The 25,492-nt window shown below is 43.7% G+C and overlaps 1 protein-coding gene across 3 annotated transcripts in view; it reads left to right on the top strand.

Annotated features, from left to right (window-relative positions):
* The window catches only part of Tecpr2 (tectonin beta-propeller repeat containing 2), a 104,732-nt gene that overhangs the window by 998 nt on the left and 78,242 nt on the right, over positions 1-25,492 (top strand). For all 3 annotated transcript variants that reach the window (XM_052184996.1, XM_052184994.1, XM_052184995.1), the window contains exon 2: positions 9,148-9,435. In XM_052184996.1, coding sequence (XP_052040956.1) covers positions 9,217-9,435 — 219 coding nt within the window. In that variant the 5' untranslated portion in view covers positions 9,148-9,216. The remainder of the gene's footprint in view (positions 1-9,147; positions 9,436-25,492) is intronic.

Genomic DNA, 25,492 nt, shown 5'->3' with positions numbered 1-25,492 from the left:
CTAGGTATGAAGTTGCTCTAGTCCCTTATCACCAGAGAGTCCTTGTCTGGGAAGCTGTGACACTTTTTGTACCTACTCCCACCCAGCTGTAACGCTGATATACCTGTGACCATTTTGTTTGTGTTTGTAACCCGACTTACAGCCCGTTTACTCCTTCATCATGTATTTACTAGGCTTCCCTTATGCCAGTTGTGTGCCAGGCCTTAGGGTGTATGCTTACCTTTCTTCACACCTAGTCACTCCCTCAGGAAGGTTGCAGTCTAGCTCTTGAGATTTCAAACCTGCGAATCCCGTCCGGTTTGGGAACCAAGGATGGGAAAGGTGAAATAGTCCTCCAGGGGTTCACTCCTTCCCCTACTTAAGTTTTAAAAAATCTCTTTTTATGTGAATGGGTGTCTTGCCTCCCTGTATTCTGTGCACCCACTTGCACGCAGTGTCTACAGAGGTCAGAAGAGGGTATTGGATCCCCTGGAAATGGTTAGCTGCCTTGTGGGTGCTGGAAGCAGTTGTTTTGATGTAGCCACATTGTCATTTTCAGTGGAAGACTGGTTCTTACTGGGTTGGTTTTCAGTTTTTCTTAGGGAAGATATCTTTTGGGGTTGAAGAGGTTGGGGTCGATTCATAGGAGCCTCTATATAATGTAAACAAAATGGCTGCCGGCACTTAGTGGGGAGAAGGAAGAAAGCAGAAGACAATGACAGTCTTTTGAATTTAGCAAGGTGAAGAACAGATTAGGAGATGGTTATACTAATAAGAATGGGCCTTAGGGGCAAGTACGGAGGTGTTTCCTCCAGTATTGGTACAGAAAGCCTGGTAGAATCTGGAGAAGAAATTAGGTGTTGGTTTTTTGATTGTTTTGTTTCATTTTGTTGTTTTCCAAGACAGGATTTCTCTGTGTAGTCGTGGCTGTCCTGGAACTCAGGCTGGCTTTGAATTCAAAGATCCTGCCTGCCCCTGGCTGGAACTAAGGGCATGTGCTACCACACCTGGCTTGGTGGTGTTTTTTCTGGAGACAGAATCAAGTTCAGAATGTATGCTTCCCATGAATATACCCTTTGGATCTGGTCATGAGAGTCCAATGAATCTTTGCTGTGGTCTTGGGGCAATGTGGCATATTATTTTATTTGTTTTCTTTTGGGGACAGGATCTCACTATAAAGCCCAGCCTGTCTACAGATGCTCCTGCCTCAGCTTTCTGAGTGCTTGAATTGTAGGTATGCACTTGGCTCAGCACAGGGGGTAATGAGAGAGATTAATTCAACAAGTATGTGTTGAGTATTGATTGTACTGTTGCCTAGTAGTTGTTTGTATATTTTGTTGAAGTTTGTCAGTTAGAGGTGAGGGCTGGCAGAAATCTTGCTGATTGGTCTGTAAACTGTCAGTATAGGCCAAGCTGGCCTTGTATTTCTGTCATTCATCCTTTCTTTACTTCCATGTCCTAGGGTTCCAAGCTCATTTAGGGGACAAGCATGATGCCTTGTCAGGTGAGGGCACTTGCCTTGCAACCTGGTGACTGGAGTTCAAGCCAGGTACCCATGCAAAGATGAACAGAGAGAACTGACTCCACAGTGTTGTCTTCTGGCTGCCAGATGTGTGTCATGGCACAAGTACACTTACACATCCACATTACACACATTAGTAATAAATAAAAATTTAAAATTTACAACTGGAGCAGAAAATGGAGATGGAGATGAAGTTAGATACATAGCTTTGTTTAAATGTCTGGTTTCTTTCTGTTTGTTTTGTTGTTCAAGACAGGGTTTCTTTGTATAGCCTTGGTCATCCTGGAACTTGCTCTGTACACCAGGCTGGCCTTGAACTTAGAGATCACCCTGCTTCTATTTCCTGAATGTTGGAATTCAAAGTATGAGCCACCACTACCCGCCTCAAATGTCTTTGGGCTGGGCTTATCCTGTGAACATTTGGTAGCCAGCAGGAATGGAAGCAGGGAAGTAACAGCATTTTATCCCCAAGGCAAATTAATCCCTGTCCTTGTATTCTGCCATAAAAACACTTCATCCACTGGGCCTGGCATTGTATGCTTATACTCCTGGCAGTCATGAGACTGAGCAAGAAAATCCCTGGGAGTCCTAGGCTATCCAAAATTACAGCGTGAGGCTGTCTCAAATGAATAAGTAACTGAAAAGCCCAAATAACGATCAATTGTAAGAGCCAGATGTGCTTATACTAAATAATTTCAGCAGACCATACTTACAAACTTATACATATAAGTAACAATTCTTTTTTTTTTTATTTTATTTATTTATTTATTATGTAAGTACACCATAGCTGACTTCAGACACCCCAGAAGAAGGCATTTCATTAGGTATGGTTGTGAGCCACCATGTGGTTGCTGGGATTTGAACTCAGGACCTTTGGAAGAGCAGTCAGTGCTCTTAACTGCTGAGCCATCTCTTTAGCCCCCATAAGTAACAATTCTAAATAAAGAGTAAGAAAGGGCGGTGGAGGTGTGGCAGGCATGAAAGTCTGTGCCTGTAATCCCAGCACTTAGAAGAAGTTTGAGGACCGTGAGGTAGACTGAGACCGTTTTAAGCAAAAGCTGTGCAGGAATAGTAATTGTTATTTTGTATTGAGTTTGAAGAAGGTCCTTGGGACATAAATGCTATCAGAGCCTGTGGTAACATATGACCATTGTATTGCTGGCTGCATAATTTGGGTTCTAGGCTACTCCTAGCCCTAGTTTTGGGAAATGCTCACTAACATGATGGTTGGATATAGTCTACCTTTCATGTTTATGGAATCTATGGGGGATGGAGAGAAAAACTATGACTTTTTAAAAATTTTATGTGTAAATGTATCCTGGTTTTGTGTGTATCACCTGTATGTGGGTACATATCGAGGCCAGAAGAGGGTGTCAGAGCCCCTGGAGCTAGAGTTACAAGAAACTGTGAGCCACCAGAAGTGGGTACTTGAACTCAGGTCCTCTGGAAAGAGTCACAAGTACTTTTAACCGTTAATCTGTTTCTCTGGCCCACAACTTCTGTTTTTAACTGAACTTTTGCATTTTTAACTGAAATGCTCACAGCCAAGGAATCATTGCTTATATATTTTATTTTATATATACATTATATATATTTTTTTAAATTGTATTTATATGGATAGATGTGCCTTGTCTGTACATGCACCATGTACATTCAATGCCTGCAGAGACCAGAAGACAGCATCGGAACCCTGTGCACTGAGTTAACAGGCAGCCATGAGCTGCTCTGTGGGTGGGGGCTGAGAACCAGTCCATGTGCCGTGGAGGAGCAGTAGAGTTCTCAACTGCTGAGCCATCTCTTCCATCCCAGCATTATTTATCTTAGACTGGATCAAAAGGACTGAGGTATAACACAGTAGTAGACCTCTTTCCTAGTAAGAGAAGAACAGAAGTGGGGAGAGGCAGAGGGAAGGGAATTGTATTGAGATTATTCTTTTGCAATAAAACTAGAAGTTAACATTTTATTTCTTCATTCAACCAATATTTATGGACATGTACTCTGTGCTAAGAGAGGATTGGTGTCCCTTCTCACAGAAGAGTTTATTAGTAAGTGAAGACTCAGGCTGTGGTGAGAGTCATGATGGGCATGTGACCGAGGGAAAGGGAAGCTTGGACACTCATGGTGATCTGGCCTGGAGAGGCTTTTGGAGTGATAATGTTCCTGCTGAGGTCCCAGAGCGAAAAGCCACATCTGTGGAAGGAGATCCTCCTGAGTAGAGGGAAGGTGAATTGTGAAGCCTGAGTGTGGAGAAGGTGTCCTGGGCATTAGTGCATGGAGCTTCTGTGGAGGTGAATGGGAGGGAGGAGCTGTGGACTGGCAAGCACCAGGGTTTCAGCCTGGACAGCGTCTAGAGTTAGCCTTGGGGCTACTTTAGAACTGTACTCTTGGGGCTAGAGAGATGGCTTAGCAGTTAAGAGCACCGACCACTTTTCTGAAGGTCCTGAGTTCAAATCCCTATACCCACATGGTGGCTCACAACCATCATTCATGGGATCTGATTCCTCTTCTGGTGTCTGAGAACAGCTACAGTATACTTACACATAATAAATAAATAAATCTTAAAAAAAAAACTACTCTCCTTAGCTTCAGAAGTTAATTTTGGTAGAATTATTGTCACCACAATTATAGTGTGTGCCACGATATGTGGCTTATTATCCTCACCTTTGTCAGATGGGTAGATGGCAACCTAGAGCCATTATATAATTTCCCCCAGGGTCCCACAGCTACTCTTTGGGCAGCATTGGGATTTAGCCCCAGTCCTTTTCCCTCTGAGTCATCAGGCACTCCAGTGTGCTGCTGCCCTTCTCCAGCAGAAAGCCTCCGTTTAGTTCATGGCAGTGGGTCTAAACCCGAGGTAGGGCAAATGCAGCCTTCAAACTTGTGCAAAACCACTAGTCAGGAGTGTTCATTGAGTCAAATGTATCACAAGATAGGGGGGCAGCAGCTCTTCATTTCTTCTCAGCCTTCTCCTGTGGACTAGTTTTGTTGGAGTCAGCTTCAGCCCTTGCCCTGTGTGACCACTGGGCGGAAGGCACAGACCGGTGCGGAAGAACCCAGTACTGCCCCTAGTGCTGTGACTTGCTGACCTCTCCAAGTCCTTTGGAAAAACATGTTTAAAGCAAAAATCATTATGACAGCTATGGGAAACAGTTTAAGGGTGCATTTTAATATTTCCACTTCTTGAAGCCCTTCGTAGTCTTGCCCGTTCACTTCCACTGGACAGCCTTTTTCTACCTTCAATGTTTCCAAGGCTCTGGAGAAACAGCCTAGTGGTCAGGAGCACTTGTTGCTCTTACAGAAGGCTTGAGTTAGGTTCCCAGCATCCATCTCAGGTGGTTCACAGCCACTTGTAACTCTGAGTCCAGAGGCACTGATGCCCTCTTCTGGGCTTCAGTGGCACTTGCAATATAATTAAAATTTAAAACTAGGGGCTGGAGAGATGGCTCTGCAGTTAAAAGTACTTGTTGCTTTTACAGAGTCCTTGTTCTTGAGTCCCAGCATGTGGTGGCTCATAACTGTCTGATATTTAAGTTCCAGGGGACCTTCTTGTGGTCTGCGAAGGCACCAGGTATACACATGGTACTCAGACATACAAGCTGGCAAAACACCCATACCTGTGGGGGTGGGGTGGGGGTGGGGTGATGATAAAATTTTAAAAATAAAAACTGTCTCCAAGAGTATGCTTGGATATATTTCTGTGCTGTTTATGATGGTAAAATCAAACATTAAAAGAGAATTTTAGTGATCCATATAATGGATCTTGGCTTTGTTGTTATTGTTGTTTGTGTTTTCATAGCCCAGGCTGGTCTGAAGGTCACTTTGTAGTCCTCACTGGCCTCTAACTGGGGAGCCTCCCAAGGGCTGGGCTATCATACCCTGCGGCATTTTTCTTACTCCTGCTCCTTATTTTCAGAGCCCTGTGCTCTTACAGCGGTCTGTCTGTTTTGAAAGGTGATAGCCAGTGGCTAACTGGTTTTGTCTGCTAGCTCTGCCATTTGCCTTTGATTGGATCCTGTGGGGTTTGTCCACGTTTCCAGAGTGCTGCTGTAGTCTGATTCTGAGAACAGACGTCTAGTCAAAGCTGTGTGGTCCCTGTAAGGCTATAAATTTGTGATGTGCTGGGGTTAAGACAGCTCAGTTCTCATAGTTTAGATTTCTGTTTTATTAGTTCTGTGACTTGGACAGATTTCTGAACCTTTCAGAACTTTGGCTTCTGTTAAAAGAATATGTTTCAGTTAGATCCCTGACAATCAAGGCTAGAGTTACAACTGTTATTGTCATTATCAGTTCCTTTCTGGATGTTTCTCTCCAGTGGACTGCTACTGTATTGGCTGTTACTATGTGTGGAAACTGGATAATTATATCCGTGTTTTCCCAGCCTCAAGCAAAAGCTATGTGATGCTGCTCCATTCCTGCCACTCACTCTTTACTTCCCTGTTATCCTCTCATCGTGTTCATCTTCTCGGAGCACACCTGCCCAGTGCCTCTGACATCCCAAGCCCTTTTCTAGATGCTCTCGGGGGAGTAAGTGAGGCACTGTGGCCTCTGCTCTCATGGGGCTTACCTGTGTAAGCTCACCTGTGTGTCTGTGTTTGTACACATGCTTCCATGTTGAGAAAGTCTAGAGAGCATGTAGACAAAGCAAAGCGAAGGAGTGCTGTGTTGGGACGGGTGGGTAGGCCAGATCTCGTGCAGGATGGGCATTTTAGCAGAAGCCTGTTTGCTGAGGCCCTCCTTTGTAGCAGAAGCTGAAGGGTACTTAGAAAAATCATTAAAGGCACTCAGGGGAGAACGGGTTTGAAGAACCTAATCCGAAGAGGACTCAGGCACTCGAGCGTAGAGTAATAGAGAACTCACTGTTCAAAGGGATAGTGAATTGAGCATCCCAAGAGCTTACTCAGGAGGGCTCAGAAGGCCTCATGGAACCTGTGCTTGACACAGCTATAGTTCCCGGAGAGGAGGGGTCTCAAATGCCTCCATAAGATCGAGCTGTACATGGTCCTGTAAGGCACTAATTTTCTTAATTAATGATTGATGGGAAACAGCCTTGTCTATTGTGGGTGGTGCCATCCCTGGGCTGGTGGTCCTGGGTTTGTAAGAAACCAGGCTGAACAAGCCATGAGGAGGAAGCCGGTAAGCATCATTCTACCTTTGCTTCTGCATCAACTCCTGCCTCCAGGTTCCCAGCCTGCTTGAGTTCCTGTCCTGACTTCCTTAAGTGATGAACAGCAATGTGGAAGCGTAAAGCAGATAGGCCTTTTCCTCTCCAGTTTGCTTTTGGTCGTAGTGTTTCGTTACAGTAGTAGTAACCCTAACTAGGACAAAATCTGAAGGTGTAAACTATACCTCCAGTTTGAATCAGACAGATTGTCAGTGTATACCTGTTGGTTATATCAGAGCTGTGGTCAAGGCTCAGCTTTGTGGTCCCCACTGGGTCTTACTTCAGTGCTTTCTTCTGAAAGTTGAAGAAGAGGCCACCCACGGGCTAGGGCAGAGTAAGGCTTAAATGAATGAATTTTGTTAAGCTCAGGTGCTGGTGTGGGTGGAGTATCTTGATTTAGTTCACTGAGGGGCAGGTGGGAGCTGCAGGGTGACCGGGTTCCAAACACTGGGGTGGCTATGGGGACCTGCTTTTTTACCAGACATTAACAGGGGAGTTCATATCTCTAGGCTGGGCTTATTGTTCTTGTGTTGGAATCTCAGCTTGAGTCTGGACAGACCACACCAGGCCAATGCAGATCCACATGGCAGAAGTTTACTGTGGGGGTAGGGGGAGAAGGGGGTGATGGAGACAATGGGGAAAAGAGAGAGAAGAAATAAGGGGCGAAGGTCAGGAAGGGTCTGCCTTTTATTTAGGTTGTGATTGCTCGCAGGTAGGTAGGAAGTGGATGCTGGGATTATGTGGTTGCCATGGCAACAGATGCACGGTCCCTGTGGCCTATGGGTGATGTCACTGGGTTTGGAAGTGATCTGCCTAGCTGCTTCTTGATACCAACAGTTCTAATACAGGCTTTCTCCCATGTCTTGCTCAGACAGGTGGACTATATTGTTGGAAGTTTCAATAGAGTCTTTTCTAGGCTTCTTTTGGCTAGGCAGGGGTTGCAAGTGATTTTGAAGCTGCATTTTTTTTTCTTTATTAAGAAAAGTTAGAAGGCTGGAGAGATGGCTCAGTGGTTAAGAGCACTGACTGCTCTTCCAGAGGTCATGAGTTCAAATTCCAGCAACCACATGGTGGCTCACAGCCATCTGTAATGAGATCAGATGCCCTCTTCTGGGGTGTCTGAAGAAAGTGACAGTGTACTGAGTACTCACATACAATAAATAAATAAATCTTAAAAAAAAAACAACAAAAAAGCATCATTAAAAAAAAAAAGAAAAGTTGGAGATTTTGTTTTTGAAAAGTGTTTTCACTGTAGCCCAGGCTGACCTGAAACTCACTGTGTAGCCCAGGCTAAATTTGAACTTAGAACAATATTCTTGCCACAGTCTCCTGAATGCTGGGATTACAAGCATTCTTCTGCCTATCTAAGAAGATTAAAATGAACTCAGGCATGATCCTTGAGACTACTTAGGCAAGAGAGAGAAGTGCTTTGGAAAAGGATAGTGCCGTGGTAGTCTTCTCAAGAGAGACCTGCTCCTGGCTCACTTCAGTTCACACTAATTCTGCATCTTCTCACGGAAACCCAGAGTTAATTCCTGTAGTGTGTGTGTATGTGTGTGTGTGTGTGTGTATCCCTCCCTCTCCCTCTCTCTCTGCATTGGCCTTAATGACTAGATCATAAGCTCTTTGAAGAGAGTTGTGCATTCTGCTCTTCTGTTCTACCCTGTGTTCGGAGCCAGTACTAACTGAAGCGTGCTTGAAATTCACATGCTGAAGCCACCTCACTTCTCACCTACTCTCTCTGCTTAAACTCTGGCCACAGTTCCTTTCTTAAAGGTTTATTTTCACTTTTCATTCTTATTTTACTATTGTTATTTCCTATGTATGGGTTTTGTTTGCATGTAGGTCTGCATATACTTTGTCTACAGAGGCCAAAAGAGGGCTTCAGTCTGCTGGGACTGGAGTCACAGACGATTGTGAGCCATAGCGAGGGTGCTGGGCACTGAACCTGGGCCTCGGGAAGAACAGTCAGCGGTTGCTGGGCCATCTCTATCACCCCAGTTTAGTTTAACTTTCATGTACGTGGGCTGGAGAGATAGGCCAGTGGTTAAGAGCACTGACTGCCTTTACGAAGATCCTGAGTTCAAATCCCAGCAACCACATGGTGGCTCACAACCATCCATAATAAGATTTCACACCCTCTTCTGGTGTGTCTAAAGACAACTACAGTGTACTTACATATAATAATAAAATAAATCTTTAAAAAAAAAAAAAAACAACTTTCATGTACGAGCCCATGAGTGCAATGTGGGTGGTGGCCAGAAGAGGGCGTGAGATCCCTGGGAGCTGGAATCCAGGAGGATGTGGGCTGTCTGACATGGGGAGTATTCTGCAAGAGCATTTCATGCTTTTAACCTTTAAGCTGTCTCTTCAGACCCTCCAGCTATGATTTTTATCTGCCGGAAAATATCATGTTCCCACAATTAAACATTATTATTTTTTGGCATGACGAGGCCTGAAAGAGTTACGATGCTGTATTCTGTAGCCTGCAGGTTTCCCTAGATGACAGATAAACATTCATCCCGTCTGAAGAGCACCTGTGGAAACCTTGACCATGGCATCGGTTTCAGAGCCTGTAACATTCCGAGAATTCTGCCCTTTGTACTATCTCCTCAATGCCATTCCCACAAAGATCCAGAGAGGCTTTCGCTCTATCGTGGTCTACCTCACAGCCCTGGATACCAACGGCGACTACATCGCGGTGGGCAGCAGCATCGGCATGCTCTACCTGTACTGCCGGCACCTCAACCAGATGAAGAAGTACAACTTTGAAGTAAGCCTGCTTTTCTTTGCCTCTGAGGATGCACCAGCTGTAGCTGCACTTTCTACGGCTAGGGTTCTAACTTTTCAACATGGGGTACTTCACATGGAGGCCATAGCTTTAACCTTAGAAACAAAAAACAAAACAAAATGAAAAATCCTCACTATGTATATAGCCCAGGCTAGCCTGGAACTCATAATCCTTATGGCTTAGTCTCCCAGGCACTTGAATTTTAAATATGTTATTTGTATGAGACTGAGTTTGGTTTCTACCATGTAACCATGTCTGTGGTTGGTGGCCTTTTGAGGACTAAGGCAAGGCTTTTGTGTTTAGCGCATAAAACTCTTGTTTTAGTCAACACAAGTATTACAATTTTGATTTAAAATTGGTTTTTAAAAACTAACTTAAATGAATCTCTGCTTTTGTAATTTTTATTTTTGTTTAGTGTGTGTGTGTGTGTGTGTTTGCACGCGCGCACATATGTGACAGTCAGAGAACAATCCAGGGGTCCATCCTCTCCTTCCCCAGAGGGTCCAGGGGGTTGAACTCATATTACCAGGCCTGGTGAGCAGTCCCTTGACCTATTGTGCTCCCTTACCAACACCCTCTCTTTCTGAGGTGCTGAGAGTAAATTCAGAGCCTTATGCGTGCTAGGCAAGCACTCTACCACTGGCCATATCTCCAGCTTTCTGTGTTTGTTTAAACATAACAAAACTGTTTATAGCAGGCACTGTTGGAAACCTTTACATACACAAACTCATTCTATCTTCACAAGCCCTGTGAGGATTGTAGGTTATCATCCACATTTGTCATGGAGACACTGAAGCACAGAGCATGTAAGTAATTCACCTGCAGATGGGCACTTAAGAAATGGCAGCACTAGCATTTGAACTTAGACTGAGGATCTGGTAAATATTAATATATTTTGTTTGAAATTCCACAAGTTCGAGACCAATTCTCAAAACAAACCTTTCTCAAAACAAACAAAACTTACAAGGATTGCCCCGCCTTGAAATGTCTGTTACAAGTAAGGTAAAGCTGGGCATCGGGGCTCACACCTGGAATCCCAGCACTTGGAAAGGTAAACAGGCAGACTGCTATGATTTTAATTGGACCCTCCCTCAAAAACAAACAAACAAGAAAACAAAAACCCAAAAAACAAAAACAAGGGCTGGAGAGATGGCTCAGTGGTTAAGAGCACTTGACTGCTGTTCCAGAAGTCCTGAGTTCAATTCCCAGCAACCACATGGTGGCTCAAAACCATCTGTAATGGGATCTGATGCCCTCTTCTGGGGTGTCTGAAGACAGTGACAGTGTACTCACATATATTAAACAAACAAACAAATAAATCTTAAAAAAACAAACAGCTGGGCGGTGGTGGCTCATGCCTGTAATCCCAGCACTCTGGGAGGCAGAGGCAGGCGGATTTCTGAGTTTGAGGCCAGCCTGGTTGACAGAGTGAGTTCCAGGACAGTTAGGGCTATACAGAGAAACCCTGTCTTGGAAAAAAAACAAATCCAAAAAAAAAAAACCAACCCAAGGTAAATCTAGGAGGTTAAAAGCCTGTGATACTAGCTTCAGGAGGCTGAGATAGGAAGATTCTGAATTTGAGGCCAACCAGGTCTACACAGCAAGTTCCAGGCCAGCTAGGGTTACACAGCAAGATCTTGTCTAAAATAAGTAATTAAATAAATAAAAAACAAGGAGAAGGGAGGGATGAGAAACAAAGTATTCTTTGATGAAGGAAAACAGAAAACTGGTTGTCAAAACTTGCTTAGGAATTACTGTTTAAGGAAGTTCTTCAGATAGAGGAAACACAGCACCAGGAATGAGTGAAAAGTTACAGTAAATGTTTAGGGAAATACTATAGATCACTTGTCCCCTATGAGTTCTTTAAGATGCATTTGACAAATGAAAGCAAGGAGCATACCTGTTGAGTTTTCAGTAGCTGTAGTAATATGGAAGACACTTAAAGCGTGAGTCAGTGCTCTGTGGTGCTGAGGTTCATACGTTCTGTATGCAGAGGTGAACTCTGAAAGGTGTGTGTGGTTAGGGGTGAGCTCAGTGTGGAAAGCATATGCTTAGCATGTACAAGACCCCTGGGCTCAGGACAGAGTGCGTGTTCCCCCCCTTCCTCTCTCCCTCCCTCTCCCCCTTCCTCTCTCCCTCCCTCTCATCACACATACAGTTAAATATGTATGAATATATTATAACCACTTAACAGTTTTTAAAAAATCTATATATACTAGCAGTTACATTAAGCACAAGTGATTCAAACATATCTAAAAGACAGAAATTATTGGAGCAGATTTAAAAAAAACATGAAAACTAGGTGCAAAAGCATGTGTGTGTGTGTGTGTGTGAGAGAGACAGAGAGACAGAGAGACAGAGAGACAGAGAGAGACAGAGAGATATTCCTGAATCTCATGGGCCAGCAGCTAGCCAAAAGGATGAGTTCAGTTTCAGTGAGAAACTTGACTGAAAACAAAGATGGTGAACTGGCAGAATAGTGGAAGGAGAGAGCCAGTGTCCACAGTGGTCCTTGGACCACCGTGTGTGTGCCATGGGATGTGCTTGTGCATACATAAGAATAAATAAGTAAATGAAAAACAACTTTTAAACACATACATGTATGCATACCCATATGCACACATGTACACTAACAGGTACATACACCACACACACCACAACACATGCTACATACCAAACAAAAAGGTGAGCCAACAGAAAGGGTGAAAAAATATAGCATTAGTGAAAAATTCAATTAAAATGTAATGATGTAAGTAAGTTAAAAGTAAGAAGATAGGCCTGGGAGATAGTTTAGTGGGTAGTCCTTGCTGAAGAAGCAGGAGAGGGCTGGAGAGATGGCTCAGCGGGTAAGAGCACTGACTGTTCTTCCAAAGGTCATGAGTTCGAATCCCAGCAACCACATGGTGGCTCACAACCATCCATAAAGAGATCTGGCACCTACAGTGTACTTACATATAATAAATAAATAAATATTTAAAAAAAAAAAAAAAAAAGAAGCAGGAGAATCTGAATTCAGGTCCACAGCACTACACACAGAAAGCCTCTAACCCAGCACTGAGAGGCAGAGATAGAGGGATCTGGGGGCTTGTTGGCCAGCCAATCTATCTGAAAAGGTGAGTTCCAGCTTCATCTGGAGGTCCTGTCTTAGAAAATAAGTTAATGTGTGGTGGCTAGTTTCACATCAAGTTCATACGAGTTAGCATTATTTTGAAAGAAGGAGCCTTGACAGAGCAAATACACGTATGCACTAGTTTGGCTTGTGGGTAAGCTTGTAGTGCATTTCTAGAGTGATGACTGATGAGGGTCCCGGCTCGCTGTGTGCAGAGCCACCAGGTGACTGAATAGTACACTTTGCAAGCCATCTTGAGGAGCGAGCCAGTAAGCAGTGACCCTCCATGATCCATACCACTTCCAGTCTCCAGGTGTCTGCCTTGTTTACCTGCCTGACTTCTCTTCACGATGGACAGTAATAGAGACATATAAACTGAAATAATTCTTTCCTTCCCTAAGTTGCTGTTGGTCATGGCTTTTTACCACAGCAATAAAAACCCTAAGACTGAGAGGCCCAGTAGGAGAGTGAGTTCCAGTCCAGCCAGGGCTAAATAGGAAGAACATGACTTTAGAAAAAAAATGGGGGAAAAATGGAAGCTGTGCACTGTGTTGGTGGCACACGACTGTGGCACTTGGGAGGCAGAAACAAGGATCACAATTCAAGGCCAGCTTTGACTACATAGCGAGTTCCAGGCTTGCCTGAGCTGTGTGAGACCTTCCATCAACAAGAAAAGCTAGTAAAAAGATACACCATGTATGTAAATACTAATCAATAGAAAGTAGATTTGTTACTATCAAGATTGTCTTCTAAGGGAGAGATAATGGGTAAAAAGAGATGTTACATAATAACAGAGTTGGTTCACAAAAAAGACAGGAGTCTTAAGTGTCTTTTTCTAATAACAGAGCTTCACTGTATGGGAAGGAGGAAATAGAACAAATTGGTATTTATAAGACACTCCAAGTAATAAAAGTAGGAGCTAGAAAAATGAGAGTATAGAAGAACTGAGTACTCACTGTTAGCCAGCTTTATCCAGTTGATATTTATAGTGCCAAATACGCTTAAAGACAAAAACACAACCAACCAACCAAAACCCAACAATCTCCCTCTGTGAAATTGTCTGGAACTCACTATTTAGACAAGCTGCCATGAACTCACAGAGGTCGGCCCACCTCTGCCTCCAAGCGCTTGGATTAAGGGAGCATTGCCATTCCAACTGGATACATGTTTACAAATCCATGTGGGACAGTCACCAAGTTTATGAGTCCTAGAGTATGCCTCCACAAGTTCAAGTTGAACTGTACATTTTGCTTTTTCATTGAAATGTAATTTATATAAAGTATATAAATTGATACATATACACCCCCATCCATGGGTAATCAGATGAAAAACATATATAGAGAGAGAGGCCAAAAAAGAACATCAGTCTCATCTTCCTCCATCTCTGTTTGTTCTGTGCCTTGAAACAGGGTCTATTACTGAACTAGAAACTTGCCATTTTGCATAGACTAGCTGACCATTGAGGTTCCACATCCATCTGTCTCAGCTGGGGTTATAGGTATGTGCAGACACCCACCTTTTAAACATGGGTGCTGGGGAGTATGGGTGCTGGGGACTTGAACTCATGTCCTCATGCTTGTACAACAAGCCTTCTTAGCCACTGAGCCATCCCTCAACCCCTTGAAATATCGTCTTTTAAAATGTAGCTATGTCCCTAAAGAAGGATGTAGACTTTTAATGTGGTGAATATAGCTGCCATGGACTTTTGAAATTAGTGCCTTTGGAATTCAGCCCCCCAATCCCAAAGTTGGTAGGAAGGGGCAGATGGAAACACAAGAATTTCTACTTCCTGTCAAAAATCATGAAGAAAATGTTACAAGGTTCTAATAACAAGTGCAAAATGTTACCAATTTGTTAACTTATATGGCTAGGGCATGCATAAGCACAGACCAAGCAGATGAAGACAGACCAGAGTGTCTAACTGTCTGATTTGATTCTAAATATACAATGTCTCTTTGCTTAGTCTTCAGCTTGCTGTTGTAATTTCATGAACTTGCCTTCAGGAGGAAACCTGGTGTGATGCCCAAGGGGGATTCCTAGCTCTCAGTCCCACGCTGTCTCCATGCTTGCTCTCCCAGCAAATTCAGCCAGCAGGTGTCTCTGGAGTCAGTATTCTTTCTCATCCAGGATCCTAGGGTTGTGTAGAAAACACTATGTACAGTTTCTGCCCTTGTGGAAGAACTCATAGTCTAAAGGAAGGATCAGAAAAATAAGAGAAGTAAGCTAAGTTAAAAAACGTTAAGCAAATGAAGCAGAATAAGCCAGACAGGCTCATCAGTGCCAAGAGAGGTGGTAGCAGCCAGCAGGAAGTGCAGGGGATATCTTGCTAAGAATGTGACACTTAGCAATGATTTTATGAGCTTGCCCAACATGATGGTGATCCTCATATGACAGCCTGTTTTAGCAGGAGGATTAGAAAGGCCCTGAGCCTGCACGTGTCCATCCGATTTTTCAGTTGGAAGAGTCAGGGTTCATTAGAGTGCTGAATGTTTCATTAACTCTAATCTGGTAGTTTCTAAAATGATGCAGACATTTGTGTCTCCTTGCACCTAAAGGGGTGCTTGCCTCATGTCTCTCCTTTCCTTTCCTGTGGATGTAGCTCCTGGATCTGGTGATAGCCCCTGCCTATGGTATCTGTTCATTGATATGTTAGTAGCATTGCAATATGGAGGCCCCATGTGTCCTTACCATGGATTACTTCCATTCATTGATGGTAGAAATTTAATTTTAAAATATTTTTGATAGTAAGAAATACATATTAGTTGAAAATGGCAACTCTGCCTATAATTGCTATACTTAGGAGTCAGAGACAGGAAGATGATATGAGTTTAAAGCTACTGTGAGCAAGTTCCAGGTCAGCCTGTGTTATCTGTCTTGGTTCATTCTTATATTGGATTCCCTTAACAGATGGTTGTGAGCTAGCTGTCCCATGGGTACTGGGAACTGAACTCAGTTCTGTGGAGGAGCAGCCAGTGCTCTTTTTTTTTTTTTTTTGGTTTTTTGAGACAGGGTTTCTCTGTATAGCCCTGGCTGTCCTGGAACTCACTCTGTAGACCAGGCTGGCCTCGAACTCAGAAATCCGCCTGCCTCTGTGCTGGGATTACAGGCATGCGCCACCACGCCCAGCTGCTGCCAGTGCTCTTAACCTCTGAACCATCTCTCCATTCCTGTAGTTCAGTTTAATTCTAAGCTTGTATATGAGTGCACATATGAGGTTTATTTTTTTCCTTTTTCAGAGAGGGTCTTCTGTGGATCCTCTGTGTAGTCGAGGATATCTTTTAACTTACTCGCTCCTTCTTCCTATACCTCCCAAGTTCTGGGGCCGCAGGTGCATCCTCTGCTCCTGGTTTATGTGGTGCTGGGGATCAAACACAAGCCTTCACGTGTGCCACACCAACAATCTACCTACTGAACTGCATTCTCAGCCCTGATCACCCTCTCCACATTTGGTTTTTCCAGACAGGGTTTCTCTGTGTAGCCCTAGCTGTCCTGGAACTCACTCTATAGACCACGCTGGCCTCGAACTCAGAGATCTGCCTTCCTCTGCCTCCTGAGTGCTGGGATTAAAGGCATTGCACACCACTACCCAGCCCCACATTTATTTTTCATAGAAATTAACAAATTGATTTTAAAATTAGATGAAATTATAATGACTAAAATAGTCGGTATATAAGTGTGAAAGAGGCAGCTAGGAGACTGTGATCTCCTGGGAAACAAACTTACAGAGCTTCAGTAAGTCATGTGGCATTAGCACAAACAAGGGCAGATACACAGATCCGAGTGGGGAGACACCTGTAATGCATTTGGGCACTGCGGTCGTTCATGGTAGAGATACATAGGCTGATGGTCACTCGTGTGGAATATTTGACACCAGAATTGTTTCCACCTTTTGAATTTTTGGATTTTGGACTATTTGCATAGATTTTACTGTTTGAGTGTCATCAATCTAAAAATCCCAAACCTGAAATACTCTAAAACCTGTTGAACATCATGTTGGCTTTTGGATTAGTCTGGGATTGGGCTGGCTAAACTATGCTACAGGATATTTTCCAATAAGTGGCCTTCAACAATTGGTAAGAATATAGACAGGAAATGAAGTGGATCTTGCTTCACTGCAAGTGGTGGTTTTGTCAACACTTTAGGTATTAGGGTTGTGGGGTAACTGGGTTTGAAACACTTGCCTGCCTTGTAAGAGTTAGCTTCTAGCAGGGTGGGGTTACTGTTTCCTGTCACATGACAGCTAATGCTAATCCTGGCAGTCTAGGTGTCCATCTTCCTGAGTCATTTGTGTTACCCAGCCAGTTCTGTTTATGCCTGGATTCCCTCCTTCAGCCCAGGCATCATACCTTGTTCCATTTTGCAGAGGAGAGTTAAGGAAGTTTTCAAAGGAAGCAGGAACCTTTGTACCTCCAGGTCATTAAAAGTAATATGAAAACTTAACAGTTGTTCAAGTGTAGAAGGAAAAAGAAGTGATTCTTGTCTTATTTGGCCTTCTTAACCATTTCAGAATATTTTGCATTTACTGCTGAAGTTTGTTGAGCTTTGGCTCACCACAAGAAGCTTATAATGAAAGCTTTGTCCGACTTTACAGTTGCCAAGAGCCGGCTCACAAAGAGCACTTTCTCCTGATGTGGTTTTGTCTATGTATAAAGGAAAAGCAGCCTGCCAAGGTGCCTGAGAAGGTGGATGGTGCCAGCCTAAGGCTTTGGTGTAGGTCCAGAAAACCAGTCCAGGTACCTTTTAAATAGAATCCTCCTTCCCCCCTGCCCCCCACCCCGAGACAGGGTTTCTCTGTGTAGCCCTGGCTGTCTTGGAACTCACTGTAGACCAGGCTGGCCTCGAACTCAGAAATCTGCCTGCCTCTGCCTCCCAAGTACTGGGATTAAAGGCGTGCGCCACCACTGCTCAGCAAATAGAATCCTCCTTAACAATTTTGTTTTGTTTTTGAGACAAGGCCTCACTCTGTTGTTCAGGCTAGCTTTGAATTCATGGCTGTCTTGGTTCAGCCTCCTGAGTTCTGGGATTACCACTCTAAACATTCTCACCAAGGCTTCCTTAACAGTTTGGTTTACTAGATTTTTGTTTCAGGAGGGTTTGTTGTTAGCCAGAGGCCAGCATATGTGGTGCAGGAAGTTATGAATGAGGGAGAAAGAGAGTTAACAGTAGGTTAGATCACAGATGGCCAGAGTCATCTTAAAGAAACAGAGAGCTGAGCCAGGTAGTGGTGGCTCACGCCTGTAATCCCAGCACTTGGGAGGCAGAGGCAGATGGATTTCTGAGTTTGAAGACAGCCTAGTGTATAGATCAAGTTCCAGGACAGCCAGGGCTACACAGAGAAACCCTCTCTCTAAACAAAACAAAACAAGAAATAGAAAGTCTTCTTGATGACTAAAGACTGCCAACCTGAGTTCTTTCTGGAGGTCCTACATAGTGGAAGGGGAGAAATCTTGCTCCTGCAGGTTATCCTCTGATCTGCACATAGCATGTACAGTGTGTGTGCACACACATCCCAAATAAATAAATAATGCAAAAGAAAATAAGCAGAAGATGTCTCCAGGCCAGACTGAGGAAGGACTGCTTTTATATCAGAAAAGAGCATGTGTTGCTTGGCTAGTCAGGAGACCTTGTGTCTATGTGCTGTGTCCATGGATGGACTGCTTTATTGGAGGCCTGTGCTGCAAGCAACTCTTGCTGTGGGACTGTTCTGGTCTGATGAGTATTTGATCAGAGATTGTTCCCTGTTTGCCAAGCAACTTTTGGAAAGATAGTTTCTGCTCAAGTTGATTGACTGGGAGGGTGGGTAGAATATATAGGTCACCCCACTGGTCATTCTTGTTTGCATAATCATTCATTTATTGTAAAATAACAAGGTGGCTAAAAAGCTTAATCTTCAGTCTTTCAAGTATGGTCATTAGTCTCTGAGGCTGATGAAAGATTATCAGGGTCAGGAAGGTTGAAGGCAGACTTTCATGTGCTGAGTCACCATTAGAAACTGTCCACTTCAGTCCTCAAGCGTGCACAAACTTGAGAAAAGTTAGGATTAACAAGGGAATATGATAAACAAGGGTCAGCTTGATTCTGATTCACAGCAAGGTTCCTGTGACGCGGTTATGTAGTCAGAGGTGCACAAGAGTTTCAGAGGTGCTGAATTCAGTCCCTTTTCCAAGTACTGAATGTCTGGTATGCCATCGTATATTCAAGATCACCTTTTGAGTTCAAGCATGAAAACAGAAATGTGTGATGGCCCATACTCGGAGGCAGAAGTGAGGGTGAACAAAGCTTAAGAATTGGAGCCCAGCCTGAGCAAGGCAGGCAACCCTGCCTCAGTGACAGCCAGGAAGGTAGAACAGATCACTCTGTTGGTCTGGCTCTCATCCATGGGCAGCAACTTCACCTACCTCTCTTTCTGCACCTATCAGACCTGACTGTGTCTTCCTATGACCCAGCAATACTTGAGCTCTTTGATTGCAATATGTGAGACCTGAGACTGCTCCATAGATGGTTTACTTCTGCTAGTGAGTTTAGAGTGCTCCCAGCACACAAGTCTTCAGACTAACTGTCTGACTGTAACATCATTGAAGTAGAGAAGAAAACTCTACACTTGATGCTGATTAGGGCAGATTATTATTGGTAATATTCCCTGTCTCCCTCTCTCTTATACCAGGGCCTTGTGCATGCTATGCATATGTTCTATGTACTACTGAGCAAGAGCCTTCCATTTTATTCATTCTGTTGACAGCAGGGCCTTCTTCTCCTGGCTTACTCTTACTTAGGGTTAGATCTTTGGAAGTTATACCTTTTGCTGCAGATGCGCATCCCAGCTTCTTACTGTGTCTGTCTTGGATGTGGAGGTCTTTGACCAAGCCAGCTCAGTCAGTCAGCAGGGTCTTGAGGGAGGGAGGGAGGGTTAAAGAAAGAAAAGACAATTAGACAATATTATAACATGACTCCAGCCAGTGCTGAGGCCGAAGCGGGTTTATTTTTTTCCAGTCTGCTTTTTTTTTTTTAAAGATTTATCTATTTATTGTTATATGTAAGTACACTGTAGCTGTCTTCAGACACACTAGGGGAGGGCATCAGATCTCATTACAGATGGTTGTGAGCCACCATGTGGTTGCTGGGATTTGAACTCAGGACCTCTGGAAGAGCAGTTGGTGCTCTTAACCACTGAGCCATCTTTCCACCCGTCCCCCACCCCCAGGTCTGCTTTTATACCATTCTAAGTACTTGCAAAGAACCGGGTCAGTTCTTAGATCAAGACAAAGTAGGCAAACAAGGCAATAAACAAAAAACAAAGTCGTAAAGTCCCTAAGTCTTGGGCCTTATCAGAATGACCAAGATAAATGAAGTACTGTACATTCCTTAGCTCTGTTTGCTTTGAGCTTTGTATTAGCCCAAATGTAAATATGCTTATCTGAGCCCACTCTATTGTCCTCCTAGCCTAGTATAAATATCCTTGCCAATATCCTAGGAGTAGCATCAAGGGTCCTCCACAGGTCATTGGCTATCGATTGGATGTGCCTTTATCTTGGGGGTTGTTGGCCATTGGCCCACAGAGTGGAGGGAACAAAAGCAGTGAGCAGGGTTTGGATGTCTGAGAGTATGATGGAAGGTCTTCTGGAGACCCTTCAGTGAGACAGCTCTGTTTTATTGTTTCAGGGATAGGGTATATAAGGATTTGGGGGGTTACAGGCAGGAAAGTATGGTTGGCCATAACATAGTACCTAATTATCACATGAGTGGGAAGGACTGAGCTGTCTATGCAGAGGTTATCTTTCCCTTACACCAAAAGAAGAAAGGGAGTAATGTACAAGTCAAACTGGTAACAGTTTGGTTGGCAATGCATTGGTGGGCCATTGATGCAGGCCTAGAAAAGAGGTAAAGGAGTAGGGTAGATGTTTGATCAAAGAGAGCAATGTCATAGAGGTACAGATAGTTGTTATTTCTAGTGGTCAGTGTGGTGGTTTGAATATGCTTGGCCCCAGAAGTGGTACTATTTGTAGGTGTGGCCTTGTTGGAGTAGGTGTGACCTTGTTGGAGAAGCTTGCAAGTGTGGACATGGGCTTTAAGACCTTCTTCCTAGCTGCCTGGAGCTAGGAGAGTCACTATCATCCTTCAGATAAAGATGTAGAACTCTTAGCTCCTCTTGCACCATGCCTGCATGGATGCTGCCCTGCACCCACCTTGATGATAATGGACTGAACCTCTGAGCCTGTAAGTCAGCCCCAATTAAATGTTATCCTTTATAAGAGTTGCCTTGGTCAGCTGGGCGGTGGTGGCGCATGCCTGTAATCCGAGCACTCTGGGAGGCAGAGGCAGGATTTCTGAGTTCGAGGCCAGCCTGATTGGTCTACAGAGTAAGTTCCAGGACAGCCATGGCTATACAGAGAAACCATGTCGAAAAAAACCAAATAGAAAACAAACAAACAAAAACAAACAAACAAAAAGAGTTGCCTTGGTCATGGTGTCTGTTCACAGCAGTAAAGCCCTAACTAAGACAGTTGGTGAATTCACAGAAGCATTTGTGGGCACTGCAACAAGCAAGGGATGGGTGCTAGAGGCACAAAAGAAAGCGTGAGAGGCATTTTTGGGTGTGTGGTGGACGGGAGGAAGGCAGCAGTATATTGAATGTATTGACTCCAGGATGCTGCTGATTTTGTTTGTTCCTCCATTTGTTTTTCCTGTAAGACAATATGGTGATGAATCAACACAGGCTTAGCCACGGGTACTGTGGAGAGATATGAAAATCAGCATTCAGGGATCTAGCAAATCTGCTTGGATAGAACTTGCCTGTCACCCCAACACACCAGTGATCACTCCAAGGATCTACAGAACATATTATGGCATAGTTACCATCACTACCGTCAAGTAAATGGGTCTCCTCTCTCCTGTTTGGTGCCAGCTGGTCACACAGTCAATCATTACTCTATCTTGCAGAGATTGAAGTAGTGGCAGCCCTCATAGGTACCAACATTTCTGAGACATGAGGCATCAGTAAGGAGAATAAGCATATTTATCTGGAACATATCTACAGGCATTCAGGTATATCACTACCGCTATAGGTTCTTGATATCCCATTAGTGGGCAATCTCTGGTCCCGATTATTTGATTTCTTTCTTGATGTTTTCCTGACTTAAATTTGCCAGAACATCATGTTGTGCGGGGGTGGGGGGTGGAGCCAGCTGAGGTGTTGGTGTTAAGCAGAGTGAAAACAGCCCTTAGAATGGCAGAGAAGGAAGCCTGTGGAGAGCAGCTATGTAGAGCTGTGTCATTGATGGCAGAAATATCCTTCCAGGTGATCTGGTTGTGTGCCTTCCCTCGGGTGCCTGCATCACTTCTTTGCCTTTTCCTCGATCGCCTGTCTTTTTGCCTGGAGGGGACATGTTGGACATTTCAGGCTGGTATCCAACAGAGGTTGGTCCTGTGGGAAGACACAAACAAATCCCCTTCCTACTGTTAACAGGGTATTGGGCCCCCTCCAACACCCATCAACTAGGTTCTTCCACCTGCCAGGATGGGTATATGTGATGGCTGACTCCAGTGAAGGACAGTGGGAGTCCATCCTGGGTAGCTAGACATTTAACCCAGCAAATGTGAATAGCACCGGGTTAATTGCGTGTTTGGTGGTAGGGAGCCTTGTGTTTGTTTAATTAATTGTTTAATATTTGATGTGGTCTTTCAATGATGGCTTGGCTCTGAGGGTTGTGAGGGATATAAATATGGTGGACAATTTGTCAACTTTATTCAGAAAATTTGGAATTGGTGGCTCTTGGTCCATTATCAATTTTGATTTGAAGAGGGGCCCCCATAATAGCAAACATGAAGAGCATGTAATTAATTAGTTTCTTTGAGTTTTCATTAGTCTGTGCTGTGGCCCAAATGAAATGGGAATAGGTATTTATGGTAACTAATACATTTTTTTTCCTACCAAATGATTGAATATGGGTGATGTCAATCTGCTGGAGGGCACTGGTCTTAAGGCCTCCGGGATTGGTATCCAGTTTTTGTATAACAGGGTGCCAATTAGGTAGTCATAAGAAGAGAAAGTTTTAAGAATGTGTGTAAGGTGTTTTGTGGGGGTATTGGGAATTTGAATCAGATTAATATGGGTCAGCTGATGGAGTTCTTTGGTGATGAGAGGTGACCAGTTGTGGCAATCTTATAAGCTAATGTGTTGCCATTAGAAAGGAGTGTGGAGAGGAATGATTGTGACAGTATATGGCTGATAATCTTGGGATGTGTTCTAGCTTGAAGTATTGTTGAAAAGGTAGGGAAAGAGGGTTACCACCAAATCTGATACAGGATAGAGCTAGCTAATGAGTAGGTTGACTGCATAAGTGCTGTCTGAATACAGAGTAAATATTCCTAATACAGTCTTTAGATGTGTTAGGATCAGGAAGGTGGCATTCGGTTCCTTAAATTGGGGAGATTTATCTGTGTGAGGGAAAAATATGACTCAGAGCCCCAAGAGAATAGTCAAGGAGGGAGCCCTCTAAAGAGTGATATATTTGCTAGCAATTTATCCATGGGATAGTGGTTGTCTGCCCTGGGAAGCCAATGAGGTTATTAGCAAAAGAGGCATGGTTTCTCAGGAGCCATTGGATGTCTGGGAGAGCAAAAGGAAAAATAATTACATTAGATTCTTTACTTATAATTTATAAGGTGCACTCTCTTCCTGTCCTTATGGTGGATAAAAGGCCAACCTCAGTTAGTATTAGATGTTCCCTCTATTGGTGTATGGAGCCATTCTAGGATCCCCTGAGGTTGATAGAAGGCTCCAACTACTGTGGGGGAAGAATTGAATATAAGGATCTGGATTGGTTATTGTGGATCATAGTGAGCCAGGGAGGAGGGGTTTTTTTGTTTTTTTTTTTTTGTTTTGTTTTTTTTTTTTTTTGGATTTGGTTTTGTCGAGGCAGGGTTTCTCTGTGTAGTCCTGGCTGTCCTGGAACTCACTCTGTAGACCAGGCTGGCCTCGAACTCAGAAATCCGCCTGCCTCTGCCTCCCAGAGTGCTGGGATTACAGGTGTGTGCCACCACCAGCCGGCAGGGAGGAGTTTTTAATATGGTTGGTCAGGGATTGAGGAGAGGAGGGGGTCTTTGTAACCCTTAAGCAAATCAAATAAAGGCTGTAATTGGCTAGTCGGTATGGGGAGTCAAGGTCTAAGCCAATTAATATTGCCTAAAAAGCTTTGAAGGGTATTTAGAGTTAATGGGTTGGGGAAGTTAATGACAGACTTAGCTGGTTGGACTAAGGTTAGTATGATTTCTGTCCCTAGGAAGGTGATGGAGGAATGAGTTGGATCTTATCTTCTGTTATTGTAAAGCCTCATTAGGGCTCTTTGGGCCTGTCATTTAAAATTCTCTAGGGTTGGTTTGTTTGTTTTGTTTTTTAAAGATTTATTTATTTATTATATGTAAGTACACTGTAGCTGTCTTCAGACACTCCAGAAGAGGGCGTCAGATCTTATTATGGATGGTTGTGAGCCACCATGTGGTTGCTGGGATTTGAACTCAGGACCTTTGGAAGTGTAGTTGGTGCTAGTAACCACTGAGCCATCTCTCCAGCCCTAGAGTTAGTTTTTGATCTTGCTTTTTTTATCTTGCCATATTAATAGGTCATCCACATAATGATATATACAGAGACCTGATGTAATAAGGCATTTTAGTGTGTGAGTTACAGGTTCCTGGCAAATTGTGGGACTGTTAGCTATGCCTTGAGCTATTCCTCTCCACTCAACTCTGTCAGCTGGTCCTGAACTATTGACTTTAGGGACAGAGAAGTCAAGGTGTTTGCATTTTTGTTCATGGAGTGGTATTGAAAAGAAACACCTCTCTAATGTCTAAAATTAATAGCAGGGTATTTTTAGGTATAACAGAGGCAAGGGGTGGCCATGTTGAGAAGCCTCCAGATCCTGGTCTCCTTTTTCATTACAAAAACCAGGGTATTCCAGGGGCTTCTGGAAAGATGAATGTGCTCCGTGTCTACCTTGTGCCTAACTAATTGTAAAATCATTAGTTTCTCCCTGGTTAATGACCATCGTTCCACCCAGACAGGATCTTCTGTGAGCCATTCTAGGCAGGGAGTAAGTTACTCAGCTGCAGCCCTTAGAATTGGTGGTTCTTTTGTTTTTGATATTTTTGGTAATTTTCTATTTGGAAGCATTCTTTTCTCCACTAGCAAGGACCACGTTGAATTCTAAGATTCTTAAGATTCTAAGATATCTCTACCCAGCAGGCTAGTGGCCACATCAGCCACCAGGGGACGAACAGTCTTATAAAAGTCATGGCTAGGAAATGCTTAGGCGAGACCACCTGCTCCCATCAGTTGAGGCCCTGGAGGAGGGTCCAGTGAGGGTGAACCTCGGTTCATCTTAGGATGGTCTTTTCTGCCTGTGTCTACTAGGCATTTAAAACCTTTGTCAATTTTATTGAAAGTTTATTTTCCAGTATATTAGTGACCAGTGGACTTGTAGCTTCTTCCCTCTTACTGGTGAGGCTGAGGGTTGCCCCACAAGGAGTTGAGAGGTAGCAGGGGGCTTGCCATCTTTGTTATGTTAGGATTTGTCAACCTTTCCCAATGAATGCTTTTCCTGCAGCAGGGACAGATGGATTTGGGAGGGTTGGGGGCAGTTGGGTCATTTTTGGGGCAATTTCCTTTCCAATGTCCAGTCTCTACACATTTAAAGCACCTTGCATTAGACCATGTTGCGGCTGCAAAGACTTGGGCAAGAGAGGAGAATGAATATGAGTCATTCCAAGTACCATGGGTAGCTACAATCCATTTATTGTTACATTTGTTTCTTAGTCCTTGGCGTGCCTGCCCATTTTCTGGGGTCATTCCTTCCTAAATAAGACTGTTTACAAGCATTGCTTTGGCTGCAGGGTCTGTTGTTTTTCTGTCTAAACTAGCTTGTTCTCTTAGTATGA

This window comes from Apodemus sylvaticus, chromosome 6 (genome assembly GCF_947179515.1).
Source record: "Apodemus sylvaticus chromosome 6, mApoSyl1.1, whole genome shotgun sequence".
Taxonomy (NCBI): Eukaryota; Metazoa; Chordata; class Mammalia; order Rodentia; family Muridae; genus Apodemus; species Apodemus sylvaticus.
Note: the sequence above shows the minus strand (reverse complement) of the source record. Positions and strands in the feature narration are given on the sequence as shown.